Source organism: Pseudonaja textilis, chromosome 1 (assembly GCF_049901715.1).
Source record: "Pseudonaja textilis isolate UNSWEBS1 chromosome 1, rPseTex1.2, whole genome shotgun sequence".
In the NCBI taxonomy this organism is placed as follows: Eukaryota; Metazoa; Chordata; class Lepidosauria; order Squamata; family Elapidae; genus Pseudonaja; species Pseudonaja textilis.
The window spans coordinates 166,546,654-166,564,661 of record NC_141990.1 but is presented as its reverse complement, the minus strand read 5'-3'; the positions used below and the strand labels follow the sequence as shown (position 1 = coordinate 166,564,661).

Below are 18,008 nucleotides of genomic sequence, written 5' to 3'. Positions count from 1 at the left end.
AATATCTGTAGCTGGCAATTATTATGCAAAATAATTCCACCAGTTCTAATGTATATTGATTTGATGGAAACAAAAGAAAAGAAACACAATAGAACAGAACAGAACAAAACAGATCCTCAATATTTGAGTTGGATTATGAGAAGATTGGGAAAAATTATGATGATGTAATACTAGAAAAGTACAATCTGACTTACTCCTTCTATTTAATAGACTCAAATGAATGAATATGGGAAGATTGATATATATGTGTGTGTGTGTGTGTGTGTGTGTGTTTTCTGAGGTGTATATATATATATATATATATATATATATATATATATATATATATATATATATATATATATATATATATATATATATATATATATATATATAAAGTTTTCAGAGGTATTACATGTATGGTATTCAGCTTTGTTTGGGTATTTTCCCATGTCATTATAGTTGTGCTTTTAAAGTTGTAGCAATGTTTCAGCAGAATCTCATCTGCCATCATCAGGCTTCGTTCGAACACTATACAGAAGCCTGATGATGGCAGATGAGATTCTGCCGAAACGTTGCTACAACTTTAAAAGCACAAATATAATGACGTGGGAAAATACCCAAACAAAGCTGAATACCATACACGTGAAAACTTAAGAAAACACACATATATATATATTCATATGTGTGTGTGTGTGTGTGTATTCAATCTTAGTAGGAACAGTCACTAGTTTGAGGAGCTTCTTCAAGACAAGAAAGAAAAGAATTGCCATTTATCCATCTATATACTTATGCACACAAACACACCTTTAAACTCACAGAAGAGGTAAAGAGCCCACTGGTTAAGATGACAGAATTAACTGGATTATGGTTTCGGCTTAATTCTATAGTGCCCAGTTATCAAATTAAAAGGGCTGACTTTCATCATACCCACACCTTCAAAAATAAAGCAACTTCCTTCTCCTCCCCAGATGCCAATGGGACTGAAAGTCCAATTTGAACCTTAGGAGCTTGCATTTGTTTTATTTGAGGTATCTTCTCATTTCTTATTCTAAGGTCAATTACGTACATCTTCACCTTTCTTTGACTAAAATCAATTACATCCAGCATCTGTGCTGTATTCCCTAACTGAGTATTAACTGGATAAGTACAGCAACCTGCCAAAAATAAATGAGCACCAATACAAAAACAGCACATAGGATAATTAGAGCAGAGCTTAATAGGAAAACCCTGGTCTGTACTGAATCAGGACATTTGCCCCTCTTTTTTGTTTTAAATTTAAAAAGTCTTTAAAAAGAAGGGGGTGACAAAAAACAGGAAGAGAAAAGGTGGTGGTGGATGCAATGGTTATATAAGGTACCCAAGCTGCCTGTCATTCAGAGGCAGACAAACTCAGCTGGAGGTGGTGAAGGGAGCTGATGCATTATTGGTACTTGTAGCTGTGGCACCTGTTACTGCAAAGCCAGTTGGAGGAGCTATGGAACTGTGGCTGGGTTGCAGGTCCTTGGGAATGCCACTGTGGGAGCTTAGTTGGTGGCCAAAGGCTGCACTGAACTGTGGGAGCTGCTGCTTAGGAGAAGTGGAGGCCATGAGTTCAGAAGATGCAGCACCCATGCCACTGAAACTGGTCTGTGGTAACCCCGGAAGCACGCTGGAGCTGTTGGGGGTCACGGTGGCGAAGGCAGGCTGGGTGGTCTCTGAGTGCGATGTAGTAGGCGGTGTAGACAGGGAAGTGGAAAGGAGGTGTCCATCTGCACCAAGCAGGTTACTAAATGGAGAAGGATCACCAAGGTTTACAGGGAGACTCCCCCAGTGAGTTCTGGGATTCACCACCCCACTAAGTGGCACCTCGAGTTGTGATGGGAGCAGATGCTGTGCTATGATGGGCATCTCAGTAGAGAAAGTAGCTGCCAAATTATCGCTGGAATAAGAGGTGGAACTGGGGGACCTTATATGGTCACTGTAAGGTGATGGCACATGCTCACTGTCATAATGGCTTCCATGGGGTGAGGAGTGTGAATGGTCACTGCTGTATTGCTGTCGTGAGGTGATTAGGTCATCTGCCTTGCTTAGCAGCTGGGCAGGGTGTGGCCTCTGGGAGGCATGGCTGCCATCGTGAAGTCCTTGAAACTGTCCCGGGAAAGCTCTCTCCCCAAGCGCACTCTGGCTTATCAGAGTAGCCGAAGTAAGGCGAACGTTGGCTGGGGCAGAGAATTGCCCCTGAATCTGCCCTGCCAGGGGCGTAGATGGGTTGGATAAGGTAGCAGAACGGAGCAAGTTCTCATCAAGATCCAGGCTAGAGAAATTGTCATCATGTACTATGCGGCCATTCAGCAGCTCACCTAGATCTGCATTGACTTCTCGGCTCAAAGATTGAATTCCTGAAGTTTCAGCACCTGGGGAAAACACCCCTATTCCTCTGTCTGATAGTTCCTGAACTGGTACACCGTCTGTTTGTGTGAGCACACCAATAGTACTCAGGCACTCAAGAGAAGTTACAGCCTGCAAGGCCCGTTCCAGTTCCTCTGCCTCTTCAGTGGTAGGGAGGAGGTCTCCATTTTTACCTTCATCAAAACAAAACAAAAAACACACCACAAAATTAGCTTCTCTCTTACATATATCTTGAGACAAGCTGTTGAAGATATATAATGTAGCAGGGATGTCAACCAATTGTAGCAGGTAACTCCAAAATCTGTGGTTTGCAAAAGAAGAACCTCCATGATTTACTAAATGAAAATATTATTTTTGTGTAAATAGGAAGCCAGTCCAGATCAGTGTTAGTAGACAGATTTTTTTCCAGTTTCCCAGTCTACAGCTGGGAGAGAATGATTATTCCCAAAGTCACCCAGTTGGTTTCCATGCCTAGGGGAGGACTAGAACCTGGGTCTTCCAGCACCTTAACCAGAATACCATACTGGCTTTCACTGTTAACAATAAGGATAATTAAGGATGCAGTATACACAAAACAGTTTTGCCAGATCTTCTTAGACTAACATTTTGATATATAAAGGGATAAAAGAGAAAATATATTTGATTCTCAGTTATTTCAAAAACCATGCAGTATCTATACTAATCTTTGATTTACATATACTATTACCTTTCAATTTTTTTTCAATTATTATGCATGCAGCTAATATTAAATAAAATGTATGAAGTCTTTGAATTAAAAAAAGTTAAGGAAAGCAGAACCAAATATATGTAATATTACATTCAATGACATTTTAAAAGAAAATCCAGATTCCAATATGACACTAAAGTAATAGTTAAGTGAAAATTGCGATATTGCTGCAAACCTCCTTGGGGAAGTAAGCCATGACTGAAAAAGCCTTTCCACCTATTAATTTTATTTTATTTATTTTATTTTATTTGTCAATTGTTTACAAGATAATGCTTGTCACCTTTCTGAAATGGGGGAGATAAAAAGAAGAACTTGGAGAAAGTTCTTATTACCGTGGAAAGTACATGGGAGGGGGAATGTGCTTCAAGGAAGACAGTTTTCTGTAATAGCAAACTTGTAAAATTCACAGTGGACAGTTGCAATTATTTTTTATTCAGAGCTGCATTTTGTTTGTAAGCCTTTTTAAAAACAGCCTTTGTTACATTCATAAACTTCAACTTTCTTTTGTAAATTACAAAATCAGCAACTGAACCTCAAACTTGGAAACAAACGTAAAAATAAAAAGCCGCATAACATTAATATTTTTCAAAATCCCTTTACATACAGTACCTTATTAAAACCCTACATTTTAAAATGGGAAGAAAATATAATATGGTTTTGTGAAGCAGAAAAGACCAGTGTGGTAAAATCACATTGGTTCAAAGCCGATTTCTTTCAGCTAGGGAACAATAACATCTATCTGACATGCAGCAAAGACTCAAACCTTGAGTCATTTACTTATTCCATTCCCATTTTTCAGAAGTTTCCCCAATATTTGGATTTTGAAATCATGAAACTAGTTCCAAAATGTTAAGTCACTTTTTTATCTTATAACTCAGCTTTGAATGGCACCTACTGTTAGCACTGAATGTCATGTAAAAACAAAAGAAGATACCTTCGAAGAAATCAAAATCTTGTAAGTCATCAGGCAGTCGTGGTAGGACGTCAGAGAAGTCCTCCTGATTCAATTCCAGGTCATGTGGAATGTCTGTGATTTCATTGGCAATGTCATCTGGCAGTTCATCTGTACTCAGCTCAGGTGTGGAGGGACTCCTAAGATACAGGGAAGGTAGTCAGATGGTTTGGTGGAGAACCAGATCCAGTGCTAATCACCCAGCTATGGTGAAACAGTCTGTTTTAAACAGTTCCCCCAATACAGCTTAACTCCATGAAGAGAAAAGAGGAATTTATATGGCTGCACCAGAATCCTAACATTAGAAAATGCTTTTGACAGGCAAAGAAGCCATATCTTTCTTCTTTTTCCCAATAGCATGGACACTGGGCTGACATCAGAGCTGAAAGCCTGCTGAACTAGATTGATACAGAAAAGACCACTGCCTACATTTGTGTCAGATTGTAACACTGTCAGACACTCATATCATTAGACAAGAGGAATTTAAATATAGCTTTAAGAAGCAGGTACAAATATAGTATGTCTTTAAAAAAATAGGAATGTGGGACACACCCATCACTCATACTATTTGCAGCATGGATCTAAATAGCTTTCTTTGATAGACACGTGACCTCTAGTGATCATGTACTGGGATTCTAACTCAAAGTGCACATTGTCAGAAGAGAAATTAATACCACTTTTTAAACATCAATTCCATTCCTGAGATGTAATGCAGTTTGAAGTACTAGTAGGCAGTATTTTAACTTCTCCAAGTTAAATGAGAAGGAGAAATTCATAGGAACTGATGAAAAATAATTTTAATTTAGGACTAAACTATACAATAAATCATTTCTATCCAGAGGAAATGTAGAGCATCAAAAAATCTCTACAATGATTGATTTCAGGACTAATATATGTCAGTGAACATACTTGTTGATTTTGATAACATTTAGGAGTTTGTGTGATACCAAGGTTGTTGTATTAAATCTCAATAAGCTGAGGCACTATTGATGTTATTAAGATGATCCCATAATCATCAACAACATAAACATATGAATTTGTCTTGCCTATATATAATAGCTGCATAACTACAGTTCTGCCTTTTCCAGTACAGAAGGTCCTCACTTAACAACTGCAATAGGAACCAGCAACTCCATCACTAAGGAGCACAGTCATTAAGCGTAATGTCATATGACTGTGCCAACTTAAGACATCAGTTCTTTCTGCAGTAGTTAAGCAAACCACTGTGAGTCATTAAATGTGATGTCATATGACTGTAAGTTGCAACTTCCTGCCAGCTTCCTTATTGGTGTTGCTCATCAGAAGCCAACCGTGAAGATTGCAAATGGCAACAGTAAATGCGGGCCAGTTGCCAAGCACCTGAATTGCAAGCATGAGACTGCAGGGAGGATGAAATGGATGCAGTTTCAAGAACCACTCATAAGTCTCATTTTTCAGTACTGTTGAACAATCACTAAATAAGTGGTCAGTAAGCGAGGCCTACCTGTATTCTGAAACAATGTACAATGTACAGTTAACCAATGTTCTGTATATTTATTCAGAGCTGGGCACTGACCGTATATGAGCTATCTCCATTGGCAGTGAGATGCTGGTGGGCATAATAAGGTTTCCTTGGGGCACAGCAGGAGGAATTGGCTTTTGGGGGCGCCGTGGCCCTCGTCTTCTCTTTTTCTTGTGTTTTTTGGTAAGCGCCGGGGGCTTTGTTTTTTTCCTGGGTTTCTTCTGCTGCTGGTGTTGAACTTTACGACAGCTGTCTCCTCTCAAGAAGTTATCCTTTCAGAGTGGGAAAGAAGACATTAACAAATTTTTTCTTTTCCTTGAGATTCCAAGAGTATAATTACATCACAAAATTCAGACAGACTATCTTGATAACATGAAAAACCAATCATGAACCTCATTTTCACCAATAGCAAAGGCAAGAGAATTAACAGTACATAGAGGCCAAAATATTTCCAAATGTAATCATAACAGCATACATGTTAATTCAAAATAAGATCTGCAGGTATTTGAAGGCTAGAAAATGAATGATACTGAAATCATTAGAAAGAATGACTCACAGAGGCTAAATAATCAGATTATTTTTCTGTCAAGTGGATTAGTCAGTTTAGCATATCACACTGTTATTGGAATGGTCCTGCTTATCAAAACAAATGAAAAATACCACAAATGTGCTGTGTAATAGGAGTATGCATAACACTTTTAATCTGAATGTCAATTTTTAATTCAAAATGACCCATTCAAGTTAAAAATGGTTGTAGCAGGCAGTTTCAATCATTCTGGAAATGTTTCTGGCTCAAAACACAATGTTTCAAACTTATCACCATTTTTACTTCAAAGTTATCAAAACAGACTAGGAAACAACCATTTTGAGCTCAGAACAATTTATATATTACTACTTTGTAACTGTTAATGAGCAATAACTTTCGGACAATATTCAGAATTCTAAGTGTATTTGTCTATATTAGTTTTGCAAACATTTAAGGGACTGTAATAAAGAAGGAAGTTTTGAAATGTAGGAAAGCTAAATAAGTGGAGCCTGCATCAAACTATGACAGGAAGCTTAAGTACCTTCCCATAATCCTTTTGGTTAGCCCAATAAGATAGTTATTACTTTTAATCATAACTGGCAAACCATATTACAGCTTTCTGAAAAGAACTGTAACAGTGGAAAATTCTGCACTTAGAGCTTATGTCTTGGTTTGTTACAACTTCTGTTGTTCTGAATGTGTATGGTTTTTTCCCCCCGTTTTTTCTTGACTATCAAATGTACTTACCATTTTTTTGGCATGTTCTTCACATAAGGGGGTCTGATGTGTAATGTCAAAAACGGGCACAGAGCATTGCTGTCCATCAGCAAACTTAGCTGTACAACTTGAAAAAAGCTGCTGCGATCGATTCAAGAGGATATCTATATATATATATATATACCAGTTTAAAGAATAAGATATGATACTGTTGAGATTCAAGTACAACTTTATTTTCAAAGAGTTTAAAAACCCCACACCTTTAAATGTAATTTATTTCTGTATTTCAAAATTTGGAAGATTTAATAGCAGACTGTCTTCCAGCAGGACTGCCAATGATTTTCTATTGTCTTAAGGTGGGTTTACTGAATTAAGTACTGTATTTTGCTAATGAGCCAGTGTTCGTTTCCTAAAAATTCTTCATCAGAATTGTCAGAGGAAGACAGAATGTAATCATTCTGATTAATCAAAGATTATTTTCTAATGAACTAATGCAAAACTAGATAATATATTAAAATGAAGATTTCTATCATCTATAGAAGATATAACAGCTGAAAAAATCCTGTGTTTTTGTAAAATGACACAGAGAGGAAATCAATAAATTCTGAATTTGAACTTAGATTGCTCATAAAAGGTATATAATTAGGAGTCTCTTTAGTCTTTCTCTAGCTGTTTCCTTGCTCAATTTGTAGCAGACATATTCCTTCAAAATTATATTTTCATGCAATATGCTTCACTTCCATGATCATAAAAATATGTTCAATATTTAACATGTTTTTCTCAACTTAATAAATACCAAAATGAGCAAGTGCTATCTCCGGTATTTACAGAACAGCAAGACAATGAGTAAGAATATGTAACTAATGCCTAGGGATTGTTTAAAACCATAAGTTAGGGGACACAAGCTAAGATGATAAAATGTATGGCGTGTGAAAGGTTGATTTACTGATATAATTGCACAAATAAACATAGTTCATAGGATTGATTGCTTGTATAGACAACACTTTAGATAATGGCTGCTAGATTTGTAACATAATTTAATGCATATAAGCATGAAGGATGGAATGAAAATCTGTGGATAATCTGCAGGGTTTAGGAAGGATTACTAACTTCTTTAATATCAATGGCAAGTGACTCTCTCCTGTTCTACAGTATGTTGAAATGAAGAAGGCATAACAAACAGAAGGTCCTAATCAGGAGTAGTACCATAAGTTCCATTTATTACTGGTATTCAAAACAGATCTTGGGGCTCAGAACACACAGTTAGAAGTATAAGTATACAATACTAACTATACTAAGTATATTTCTTCTGTACCATCTTTAGATTTCTAATGAAAACAAAGTACAATCCACAAGTCTGTAGATTGTGTTAACATTTATAATTGTTCAACTCTAACCTAGAAGTAGCTTACGTGACCAGATTTTTAAAACATTTCAGCATTATGATTATGCACAGTATGTTATTTTCTTTCAGATATTTTATTCTCATTTCATCTACAAGTTTATTTCTATGTTATCATTCCTGCCTACATTGCTGACTTTATAATTATCCATTTTTTCGTGCCTAGAAAGAATATAAATTAAGGATAAACCTATGTCTAAAAAAGAAAATGCTAGAAGAGATTTAAGTGAATATATAAAGTATGAAGAACAGGGTAAAAGAAAAAACATTAAAATTCTGAGCTCATTTAATCTAATTTGGAATGTTTACCTTTTATTTCATTGTGTCTGCAATTCATATATTATTCCTGGACTCACAGCTTTTTCTAGATGGACAGGAGGCCTTTGCAGTTTCATCAGCTGCAAAGTTGAAACCTTACTTGTAGTGAGGACCTTGCAACAGTGACTCCATGCCATTATCATCCCTTGTGTGAGAGATGTCTGTCTTGGAGTTATTGATTGGAATGGAGTGTTGCTGGAATGCTGACACCTTGGTTAGATTGATGCAATTCATTTTACTTTGGTGCCTCTGAAGACCATTCAGAATGGTCTTCAGCATGCAGTAGCATATTTGTTGACTGGCATGAATCATGATGAACTTATTGCACCTATTTTATAGACCTGCATAGGTTGCCAATAGTTTTCAAAGCACTAGTTGTGATTAATAATGTTCTTTGTAGCTTGGCATCTGGAACTATCTATCTAACTGTATTCAACCCAACTGATAAATTCCCCTCAGGAGATTTCTGATACCCCTTCTCCTGGAAGGTATTCTACACCAGAGCCTTGGTGGCACAGTGGTTAGAGTGCAGTACTGCAGGCTGCTTCCGCTAATTGCTGGCTGCCTGCAATTTGGCAGTTCAAATCTCACCAGGCTCAAGGCTGACACAGCCTTCCATTTTTCTGAGATGGGTAAAATGAGGACCCAAATTGTTGGAGGCAATATGCTGACTCTGTACAATGCTTTGGTATATAAGTCTAAGTGCTATTGCTATCACAACACCTACATTATGAAACAAACTCTTTCTAGAAATTAGCACAGGTCCCTTGTTGATAACTTTCCAGAATCTCAAAAATAAAGCTTCTCTGGGCTATCTTTAAGAAAGAATTATGATGGATATTCTATACAGTGGATTTCTGTTGTTATTATTACATATTATCTTTTAGTATTTTATTATTCTTTGGATTTTTGTTGCATTTTAGCATATTTTAAATCACTGTGAATCCTGAAGATTCAGCAGATAGAAATTTGATACATAATACACTAAATAAAATAATTAGCAGAACCTTTCTACTCCCAGAGCTAATGCATTCACCATTTTATCTTTTATTTTTTGTCTATTAAAAAATGCTGCATTTTTAACCAATAACTAGTTGTTAAAATCATACAAAATTATGCTATACTCACTATTTCTAAGTATGGAGTTACAGGCTTAATTTTCCAACTGGGCTTTCTTGCCTTATAAATCAATTATACCAGCCTACTTTTAGAATTCAATCTGCTCTCTTAATGCACAGTGCAAAAGAAGTACAACCAAATACAGATATCAAGTGCTATTTATTGAAAACAAAAATACAGTGGAACTTCAGGTCGTGAACACTCCTGTTTGCGACCGAATCAGGTAGCGAACAAAAAATCCACCCAATTTTTAAATCAAGTCATCATTCAAAAATTGGGTGGCAAACAAAATCAGCACAGAAAGATTCCCTTTCCATGCCGATTTCCCTTATGGCGCCATTTTTTTTTTACTGCATGCATGCGCAGTCAGTCGTGCTTCCAGACACGACCAAATCGGGCCACAATCACAGTCCAGGTACGGATTACAATCACGACTTGAGGCTCCAGTGTAGACCAAAACTCATTCCTTTCATCCCTCAAAAATAAATAATGGAAAGGATACGTTGAAAACAATGTTTAGTGAATGGAAGAGCCTTGTTAGTGCATGGTTCACCCTTTGTGGTTCCACCGCAGGGTGATGCATCCCTCTGCTTCACTTGGCTTGAATTGAAATAGATGTACACGTGTGCGCACACACCGAGAGAGAGAGAGAGAGAGGTTTATTAATATAATCTTCTCAAAAATCTTAACATTTAATTATTATTTATGTCTACTTTCACATTGCAGAAGTATTTTATCCATCCTGCAAAACATTCACAAACAGGAGAAGGTGTCAGTATTTATTTCTAGTTAGAAGATGTTAAAAGACAAGTACAATGCATAACACAGAGATTGCACTCTTTATAACATCCAATTCTCTATATAATACACAATTAAAATAATTAATAGATACCTTTCTGTCCCTATTGAGTACAAATAAGCTTGTATACACAACAAACAAGTTCCCGAGAAGCTGTTTTTCTATGAAAACGCACTTATACAAATATAAAGCAAGTATTACAGGAAGACAGATTGAGTAAAATTTTCAAAAGTTAAGGATCAGGGTTTCAATATTCTTATCTGTCTTTTTGCAAATAAAATGAGACTAAATTATTTAAAATATCAAAAAATTCTGTGTATAATGTGCAAAATAGTGCTAATTTGTACAGATTATTTACATGATTTTGAACCAGGTTTGTGACCATGATCTTTTGTCAGCCTAATATATCAGACTATACTCCTATTTCCAGATCTCTTAAGTGGCTTTGATATCAATAATGAGATTAATTCCATTATAGAAGATGGAAGTGAAAAACTTCTGTTTGGCATTTGCAGTATTAGGTTCACAAGTGTCTGATATATTTTAATAACCATATGTAATTGTTGCAGAAAACCTTTCGGGGATTTTGAAATTAAAAAAAAACAGTACACTTGCAGTGAAAATCAACTGGTTCCTTTTACATCTAACTTAATGGAAATCTCTCAAAGTGGTGAGCTGGTACCTAATAATGATAATGCATAAACTAATGACTAATAAACTGAACTCAGTCTAGACAAGTTAGATACACTGTCAGTTGGCACTTTACCAGATTAGTAAAACAGGTTTTAAACAATTTTGGGCTGAAATGCACTCTCCTTGAAAAACTAAGTAATGCATTCTGGGGATATTATTGGTTCGTTCAATTTCAGAAGCCACCTGAGCCAATAATTCCAATCAGGTTTCTCTCTCTCTCCCTCCCTCCCTCGCTCCCTCTCTTCTTCTGTTATCCAGGACTTAGTTGGAACCTCAAATTGTAGCCTTAAGTGTCTTCTATTTCATATGATGTAGGTGAGTCATCTCTCTTGACCAGAAATATCTTGGTAACTGTTACCATGCTTCAGGGACATAATGAAATAAGAGGGATACCATCAGCATTAGAACCCATTCCAAGGTCATTTATTGAAAAATATCTCCCCTGTGCCCATAATACTCTATTCTAGCATTTAGACTTTATTAGTAAGAGCTGGAATCAATCTGAATTCAGAAGTAAAACCTATTACCAATATTGACAATTAACCAATAATATTCTGTCACTCTTAATTTGGAATGAATTTGCTATGTGGGATTATTCTCAGGTAGAAAAATCATAGATGCAAATTTAATAATATTAGAAGATTTGACTCAGGTCTTGTTGCTGAAATTTTCCAAGTTCCGTTAAAACCTTATTTTGCATGTCCCAAGAATTAGGTTGCTGCAGTTGTATGGGAAAGTCCCTCACCTGATCTGAGGACATGAAGCTCTACGGAATTCTCGAATCAGTTGCCCAGCATATTCCGGTTCTCTATTTGCTGCCCGCAGCAATGCTTTCCGGAATGTATGTTGGCATTTCCTTTGTTGAGATTCTGCCCGCTCCAGGCGGCAGAGGTGCTTGTATTTCTGCTGAAAGTAAGTGCAAAGTTGGGAAATGCGGATTCTCCTGCCACTGGCATAATCATCATTGGGCCTGTAAGATTGGAGAAAGGGGAAAAGTTGATAAAATAGCCAGTGTCCTGTTCCAGGTAGGGAAGTAAATAGTGTACTAGCTGCATCTATACAAAAGCCCTCTGGTCATGCCCCATCTGCTTTTTGAGCAGAAGACCCCACATTTGCAAAACTGAAAGTCTTTCTGCAGTAGTACAGCTCCAACAAAAGTCAAAGTTAGAGCAATCCATTGAATCAATAGCCATGTCAGGATTCCGGCAAGGTCAAGGGTGACAATGAATTATGTGTCTCAGAGTTGACTAGCTGTCAGGATTCCAGCAGTTACCTCCATTTAAATCATGAGTCTCGAGCCAAACTTCCAAAACTTAAAAGGATTTATTGAGAGTTAACCTGCTGGCACTGCCTGGGTGTAGCCAACTCTGAGACACATAATTCATTGTCACCCTTGACTCTGGTTTTCCTCCCACCCTCTGGGTGTAATAATTCATAATTCATATTCTCCAATGGGACACATCCATAGCCAAGAGTCATCAATCATGCTCTCCAGTTAGAATTTTGTGCAGCAGAAACTTCAGTCACCTAGTTACTATCTTTGAAAACATTTATGCAATGCAGTTTCAGTTTTGCAAACTGCTGCACTGCTCCCCCCTCCCTTTCTATTGGCAACTCTAAAAAGACCGTAGAAATATTTTATGAGTTGACAAGTTTGGGTTGAGTTCTAGCTAATTTTTCTCCATTCAGACTCTGACAGCCTCTAGCCATTAGGCCATGACTTCCACAGCATCTCCCAATGAGCCTGGAGTAGAGATATTAGCTGCATATTGATGAGACAAATGACCTCTCCGAGTGGTTCCATGGGGGAACTACAAATACAAAAATCTCCAACATAACAGCACATGACATCATCTCTGTATTTTGTTAAAATCTGTCCATCCAACTTGGAGTAAATGTGATCAATTAAATTCATTAGCAATGAAATATTGAGCCAGATGATCATCACCAACTGGTTAGAGCTTCTGATCCATCCCTTCCTAAAAGGGTTAGAGAGACTTTTCCAGGTACAAGAAGGGTACAGTGGCTTGCACCCTTTTATTCATTATACTTTACCACTTTTAACACTACTTGCATCTGATCAATTTTGCTTCTTGTTTTTTAGCAGTGTGATTCCAGGCATCTCTTTACTTGTTTCGTTTCCCAGTCAGTGGGACAACTCAATGAACTAAAGAAGCAGCAAAGGATCAATGGATAGCACTGACCTTCTGTTGAGTCCTTCTATGTTCCAAAAATCAACAAGGTGTTCAACAGACTTACAAGGAAATTATCCAAAGAAATGGATCCACTATTCCTGTTGGAAATATGCTGTCTGGAGGGGCCATTTTAATGAGTCCGTTCACAGAAGAGGTTGGTGACGCTTCTAGTTAACCCCATTTTCATGAGGCAGTGAAGGAGGAAACTCTATTAAAGTGGGCTGACAGAAAAGTCCCCCAGAACTAGATTACTGAATAATGGATCTGAGGTAAATACCAGATCTAAAATGTATCCAGCTGTTTGGGGCAAGGAGGTAAGGATCTGAGACAAATCCATGTTTTTATGATAGCCATGAATTCCTGAGGTCCCCCAGGGAAAGAAGACTGAAATCACTCAATCCTAATACTCTGGCTGAATCCGCACACTCTATAATGAAATCCAGCTTCTTGGTTAGGCATGCTGTCATGCTGCTAGGAGCATTCCCATAATCCCGTAAGTCATGAACAAGACCTCATATTCAGCCATTTGGGAACAGCATTTGCTAGCATTCGCAATAGCTAGTATCTCTGAGTAAACAATTGCCATATTACTTTTTCTCTCCCAGGGTCAGCCCTGATGAAAAACATGAAATTTGACTGGACCAATCTCATGAAGTGGATGTACAGTCAAGTCCATGCTCTTGCTCACAATTAAATCATATAAATGGCAATGCACTATATTGTTTTTAGAAGTTCCTATCTTGTGAGGTGGCAACCAGTGAGAGAGTTGGTTATATTCTATTTATGAAATCAGTTCTCCTAAAAGGATCTGTTGGTGCTTTATTAAAACTCTTTCAGCTTTTACCATCTGAGAAATGTTACCACATGCGTGTATTGTTATTTTTACTTTGCTGCTTTAAATGTTGGTTATCAGGATTGCATTTTTGTAAAAGAAAGAGCTACTTTTCCTGCCAGTGGAAGTGATAATTGATTCTCCTTTCCTCATGCAACCCCCTAATACCACTTCCTCTGTCAGTCTTCCCCAATCTAGTGCATCCATCTATCAGGAAAGTATCGGTTTGGATAGGCAATATAAGAGCTTCCTTTTATAATGTTCCCATATATGATTTCCCTACTTCAACATGATTGACGAAGTTACTCTTCTGTACAAACGTCTTCCGTAGATTTTATCCAATTAATTTTTTTGATATCCCTAGTTATTAAGGCTTCAGACCAGGCAACTATGAATTTGAGTACTACTTTAGGCATAAATGCTGGCTGAGTGATTTTGGATTAGTTACTCACTCTAGCCTACAATCTCATGCTAGGTTGACCAGGCACCCAATCAATTCCTGTCACAACCAATGGTTCCATACTTGGCTGATCATCATCATCAACAACAAAATCAGACACGGTGTTTGCAGGAAAATGGTAGGGAGAATCAAAATTTTGATATCATTTAGACCATCTGTGATAACTGTAAGTTATGGGATATTCCTACTTATAAAAACAGTTTGTAACAAATGGGGGATTAGCAAATGAGCCACTCCTATACAGGCATCACAGTACTCAGTTCTCTCTCCCATGTTACTCAAGAAAGTCATCCATCACTCAGTAGTATATCTCCACTTGACCAGACAGGAGATGTAGTGGAGTCCTTATCTGATGTCTGAAGGCTGAAAGGGATTGAGTTAGGTGGGACAAAACAAGCTGACATTGAATCCTGTTGGTGTGCTTATTGTCCCAGCATTGGCACTAAACAGAAGTGAATGCCACCTGAAAGAGCAGATCTGCAACACAGCTCTTATTAGATCAAACAATGGAGTTGGATGGCCAGAGGAGACTGCTTAACTTTAGTTTATTTTCTAGCCATTGTTGTTGTTTTTTGAATAAGTGGTTCTGCATTGTACTTGGGGCTGCCTTTCAAAACTACCAAGAATCTGCAATTAGGACAGAACAAATCAACCCTCATGGCTAAGACTTATGATACTTTTATGACAAACACTACATTGGTTGATAATGTATTTCTGATTATAATTCAAACTGTTGGTTCTATCTAAATGTTCTACCCATGGAACCATCTTTTTCAAAAAGCATCTCCCAAAGGGAGATGCTATAAGTACACTTTGTGAGAAGCTGATGGATGGGAATGGGAACATGGAACAGACTTCTGGAAGGGTAGTTCAGCCCTCTGAAGCAACCTCTGCTTATAATCTGAATACCTCTAAAAGCTTCACCCATACCCCTTTTAATATTTTGAAAAGCAGTGAAGATCTGGCTTTTGCAGAGGGCATCTGTGGGTGCAATGTATTAAATGGATACCAGTGGTTGTATGCTACTGATTTGGCCCGGTTCTGCCGAGCTGGTAACGGCAATGAGCAGTGAAGACCGAACCAGTTCTCTCCGCTGCTCTGCTGTTGGGCCTGCCCGCCTGCCCGGGCTCCGATACTCACTTTTATCTTCTGCTTTTGAAGCGCAGCTGCTTTGTGCGGCACAGAAGAGTGCCATACGGCAGCTGCTGAAGTGACTGGGAGAGCGCAGGCTTGAAGGAGGTGAGTCAAAACGCTTCTGCACCTGCGCAAAGTGCGTGTTTGATGCACATGTGCATGCAAAGTGTGTGCATGTGCAAAGTGCGCCAACCAAGCCATGCCCACTGAACCAGTAGTAAAAGTTTTTGAATCCCGTCACTGGTGGATCCATTAATCTTTATCTCTAGGTAATGATTTTTAATCAAAGAAATGTAATTAATTATTTTAATTATATTTGAAATTTTATATGAGCAATCCCAGAACATGCTGGAAGAGCGGACAGAGGATAAATTGTTGTAAATCAGAGATCTCCAAACTTGGCCATTTTTAAGACTTGTGGCTTTAAGCTATGCTGGCTGGAGAATTCTGGGAGTTGAAGTCCACAACTCTTAAAGTTGCCAAGTTTGGAGACCTCTGTTGTAAATATATGTCCCCCCAAAATCATATACAGTTCGATCTCCCACCCTTTTGATAATCTTCTTTCCATCCAACACAACAATATATTATTATGTAACAGCTTCACTGATTTGTAATAGCATGCAACTCAGTTATTCATATGATTTTCAAATAATACTCCTAAAAAAGGAACAGACCAGAATCACAAGCAATTATAAAATGATAATGAGAAGAACATTATGTTTTGTTGTTTTAATTAAATATTGAATGTCAGGAAAGCAATAAAAAGTGGGATTTTTCACAAGGCCTTTGGAGATAGGCTCTCTAGAACAGGTGTCAACATTCCAGCAAGCCTCCATTCCAATCAGTAACTCCAAGACAAGCATAATCTCAAATGTACCTTTATTACAATAGCAGCTGGCACATCTGTGGAATCTCGAAACTAAAAGTTTCCTGGACTTCCCACAATGTCCCAAACTACAATCCATCCCCTTTTCTCCCATCATCACATCACATGGACCAATCACTATCTGTCCCAGTGTAAGATCCTTTTTCTCTGCTGCGCCACACTTAATAGCCTTGAACCAAGAAAAGAATTTTATTTTGTCTACTTAGAGCTACTCAATTGAAATCACCCCCCTCCCACTTTCTCAGGCTATGTGGCAGAGTGAAATATGGCTTCCAAAGCTGACAACAAGGAGTGTCAAATTTGCGTTGTCACTGCATTATCATGTGATGTATCACAACTTTTTCCCCTTTGCTAAACCAGGCATGGGCGTTGCCAGCACGTGATGCATCTGGCTCGCAGGCAGCAAGTTTGATAGCCGTGCTCTAGAACCTCACATACAATGGAAAACAATATAGGATCATTATTTAATTACCAATCTGATTTTGCTTAAGTTGTTATGCTACTTTGTATTTTTGACAATATGGCACCTAAAATAGTGGGAGTATGCAGCATGCTATAGTTGTAAAAAATAAAAGTGAACACAAAAAACCCTTTAAACTGTGTACCAATTTGACAGTGGAATCAATTACCCACACAATTGATGCTTCCCCTTCACTGAAGGTATCCAAGCAGAGCTTGAATTTCTATCTAGCAGGGAAGTTTTTGTTTTGATTTTGCACTGATCAGAGTTGGACACAAAAACCTCAAAAGCCATCATGTTTTGCAAATTTTGCAAATGGTACCATCTGCTCAGTAAATTATATTGTTAAAAGATTCATTTCAATCAAAGTACAAGAAATGTGGAAACAATATTTTTGTATTTTTGGCTGAACAAAGAATAACTTTTTAGTAGCAAAACATTTAATAGCCTCAATGAACAAACTATGAATACAATAGAGGACATTTTTCATTTAGATTTTGTTTAATGTCTACTAAAAGGAAAGTTTTACTGTAAATACTGTAAAGCCATATTTTATTTTGTATTATTTTTGCCCTTCTTCATGTACTTACTCATTCCTTTCATATCTGAGGGCTTCCCGGATAGACCATGCAACCTGGTATGGAGAGGTTTGATCTAATTCTTCCAGTTCTTCTCCACTATCTTCAGACCAGTCCAACCCTGAAAAGGGAGAAAAAAGATGAGCTTCTTCAGCCACATTCAAGTGCCCCTGAATTTCTTTTTCCAGGACAGAAGATATATATTTCTGACTTCATGATGAAATAGTAAATAGTAATGAGTACCCTGTATATTCTGAGGAAGAATACTGAGACATCCCTTTATGGATTACCTTATTCTTTCCAATAAACAAATTTAAAGACCCAATGTTTCTCCAATTA

At 37.5% G+C, this 18,008-nt stretch overlaps 1 protein-coding gene across 1 annotated transcript in view; it reads right to left on the bottom strand.

The window, feature by feature from the left end:
* Positions 1–366: 366 nt before the first annotated feature.
* Positions 367–18,008, bottom strand: part of INO80D (INO80 complex subunit D) — a 50,473-nt gene continuing 32,831 nt past the window's right edge. Inside the window, exons 5-11 of the mRNA XM_026707844.2 lie at positions 17,682–17,790; positions 11,870–12,094; positions 10,135–10,232; positions 6,824–6,957; positions 5,605–5,822; positions 4,032–4,189; positions 367–2,543 (exon numbers count right to left, since the gene is read on the bottom strand). Of these exons, the coding sequence (XP_026563629.1) occupies positions 1,372–2,543; positions 4,032–4,189; positions 5,605–5,822; positions 6,824–6,957; positions 10,135–10,232; positions 11,870–12,094; positions 17,682–17,790 (2,114 nt within the window). The 3' untranslated portion in view covers positions 367–1,371. The remainder of the gene's footprint in view (positions 2,544–4,031; positions 4,190–5,604; positions 5,823–6,823; positions 6,958–10,134; positions 10,233–11,869; positions 12,095–17,681; positions 17,791–18,008) is intronic.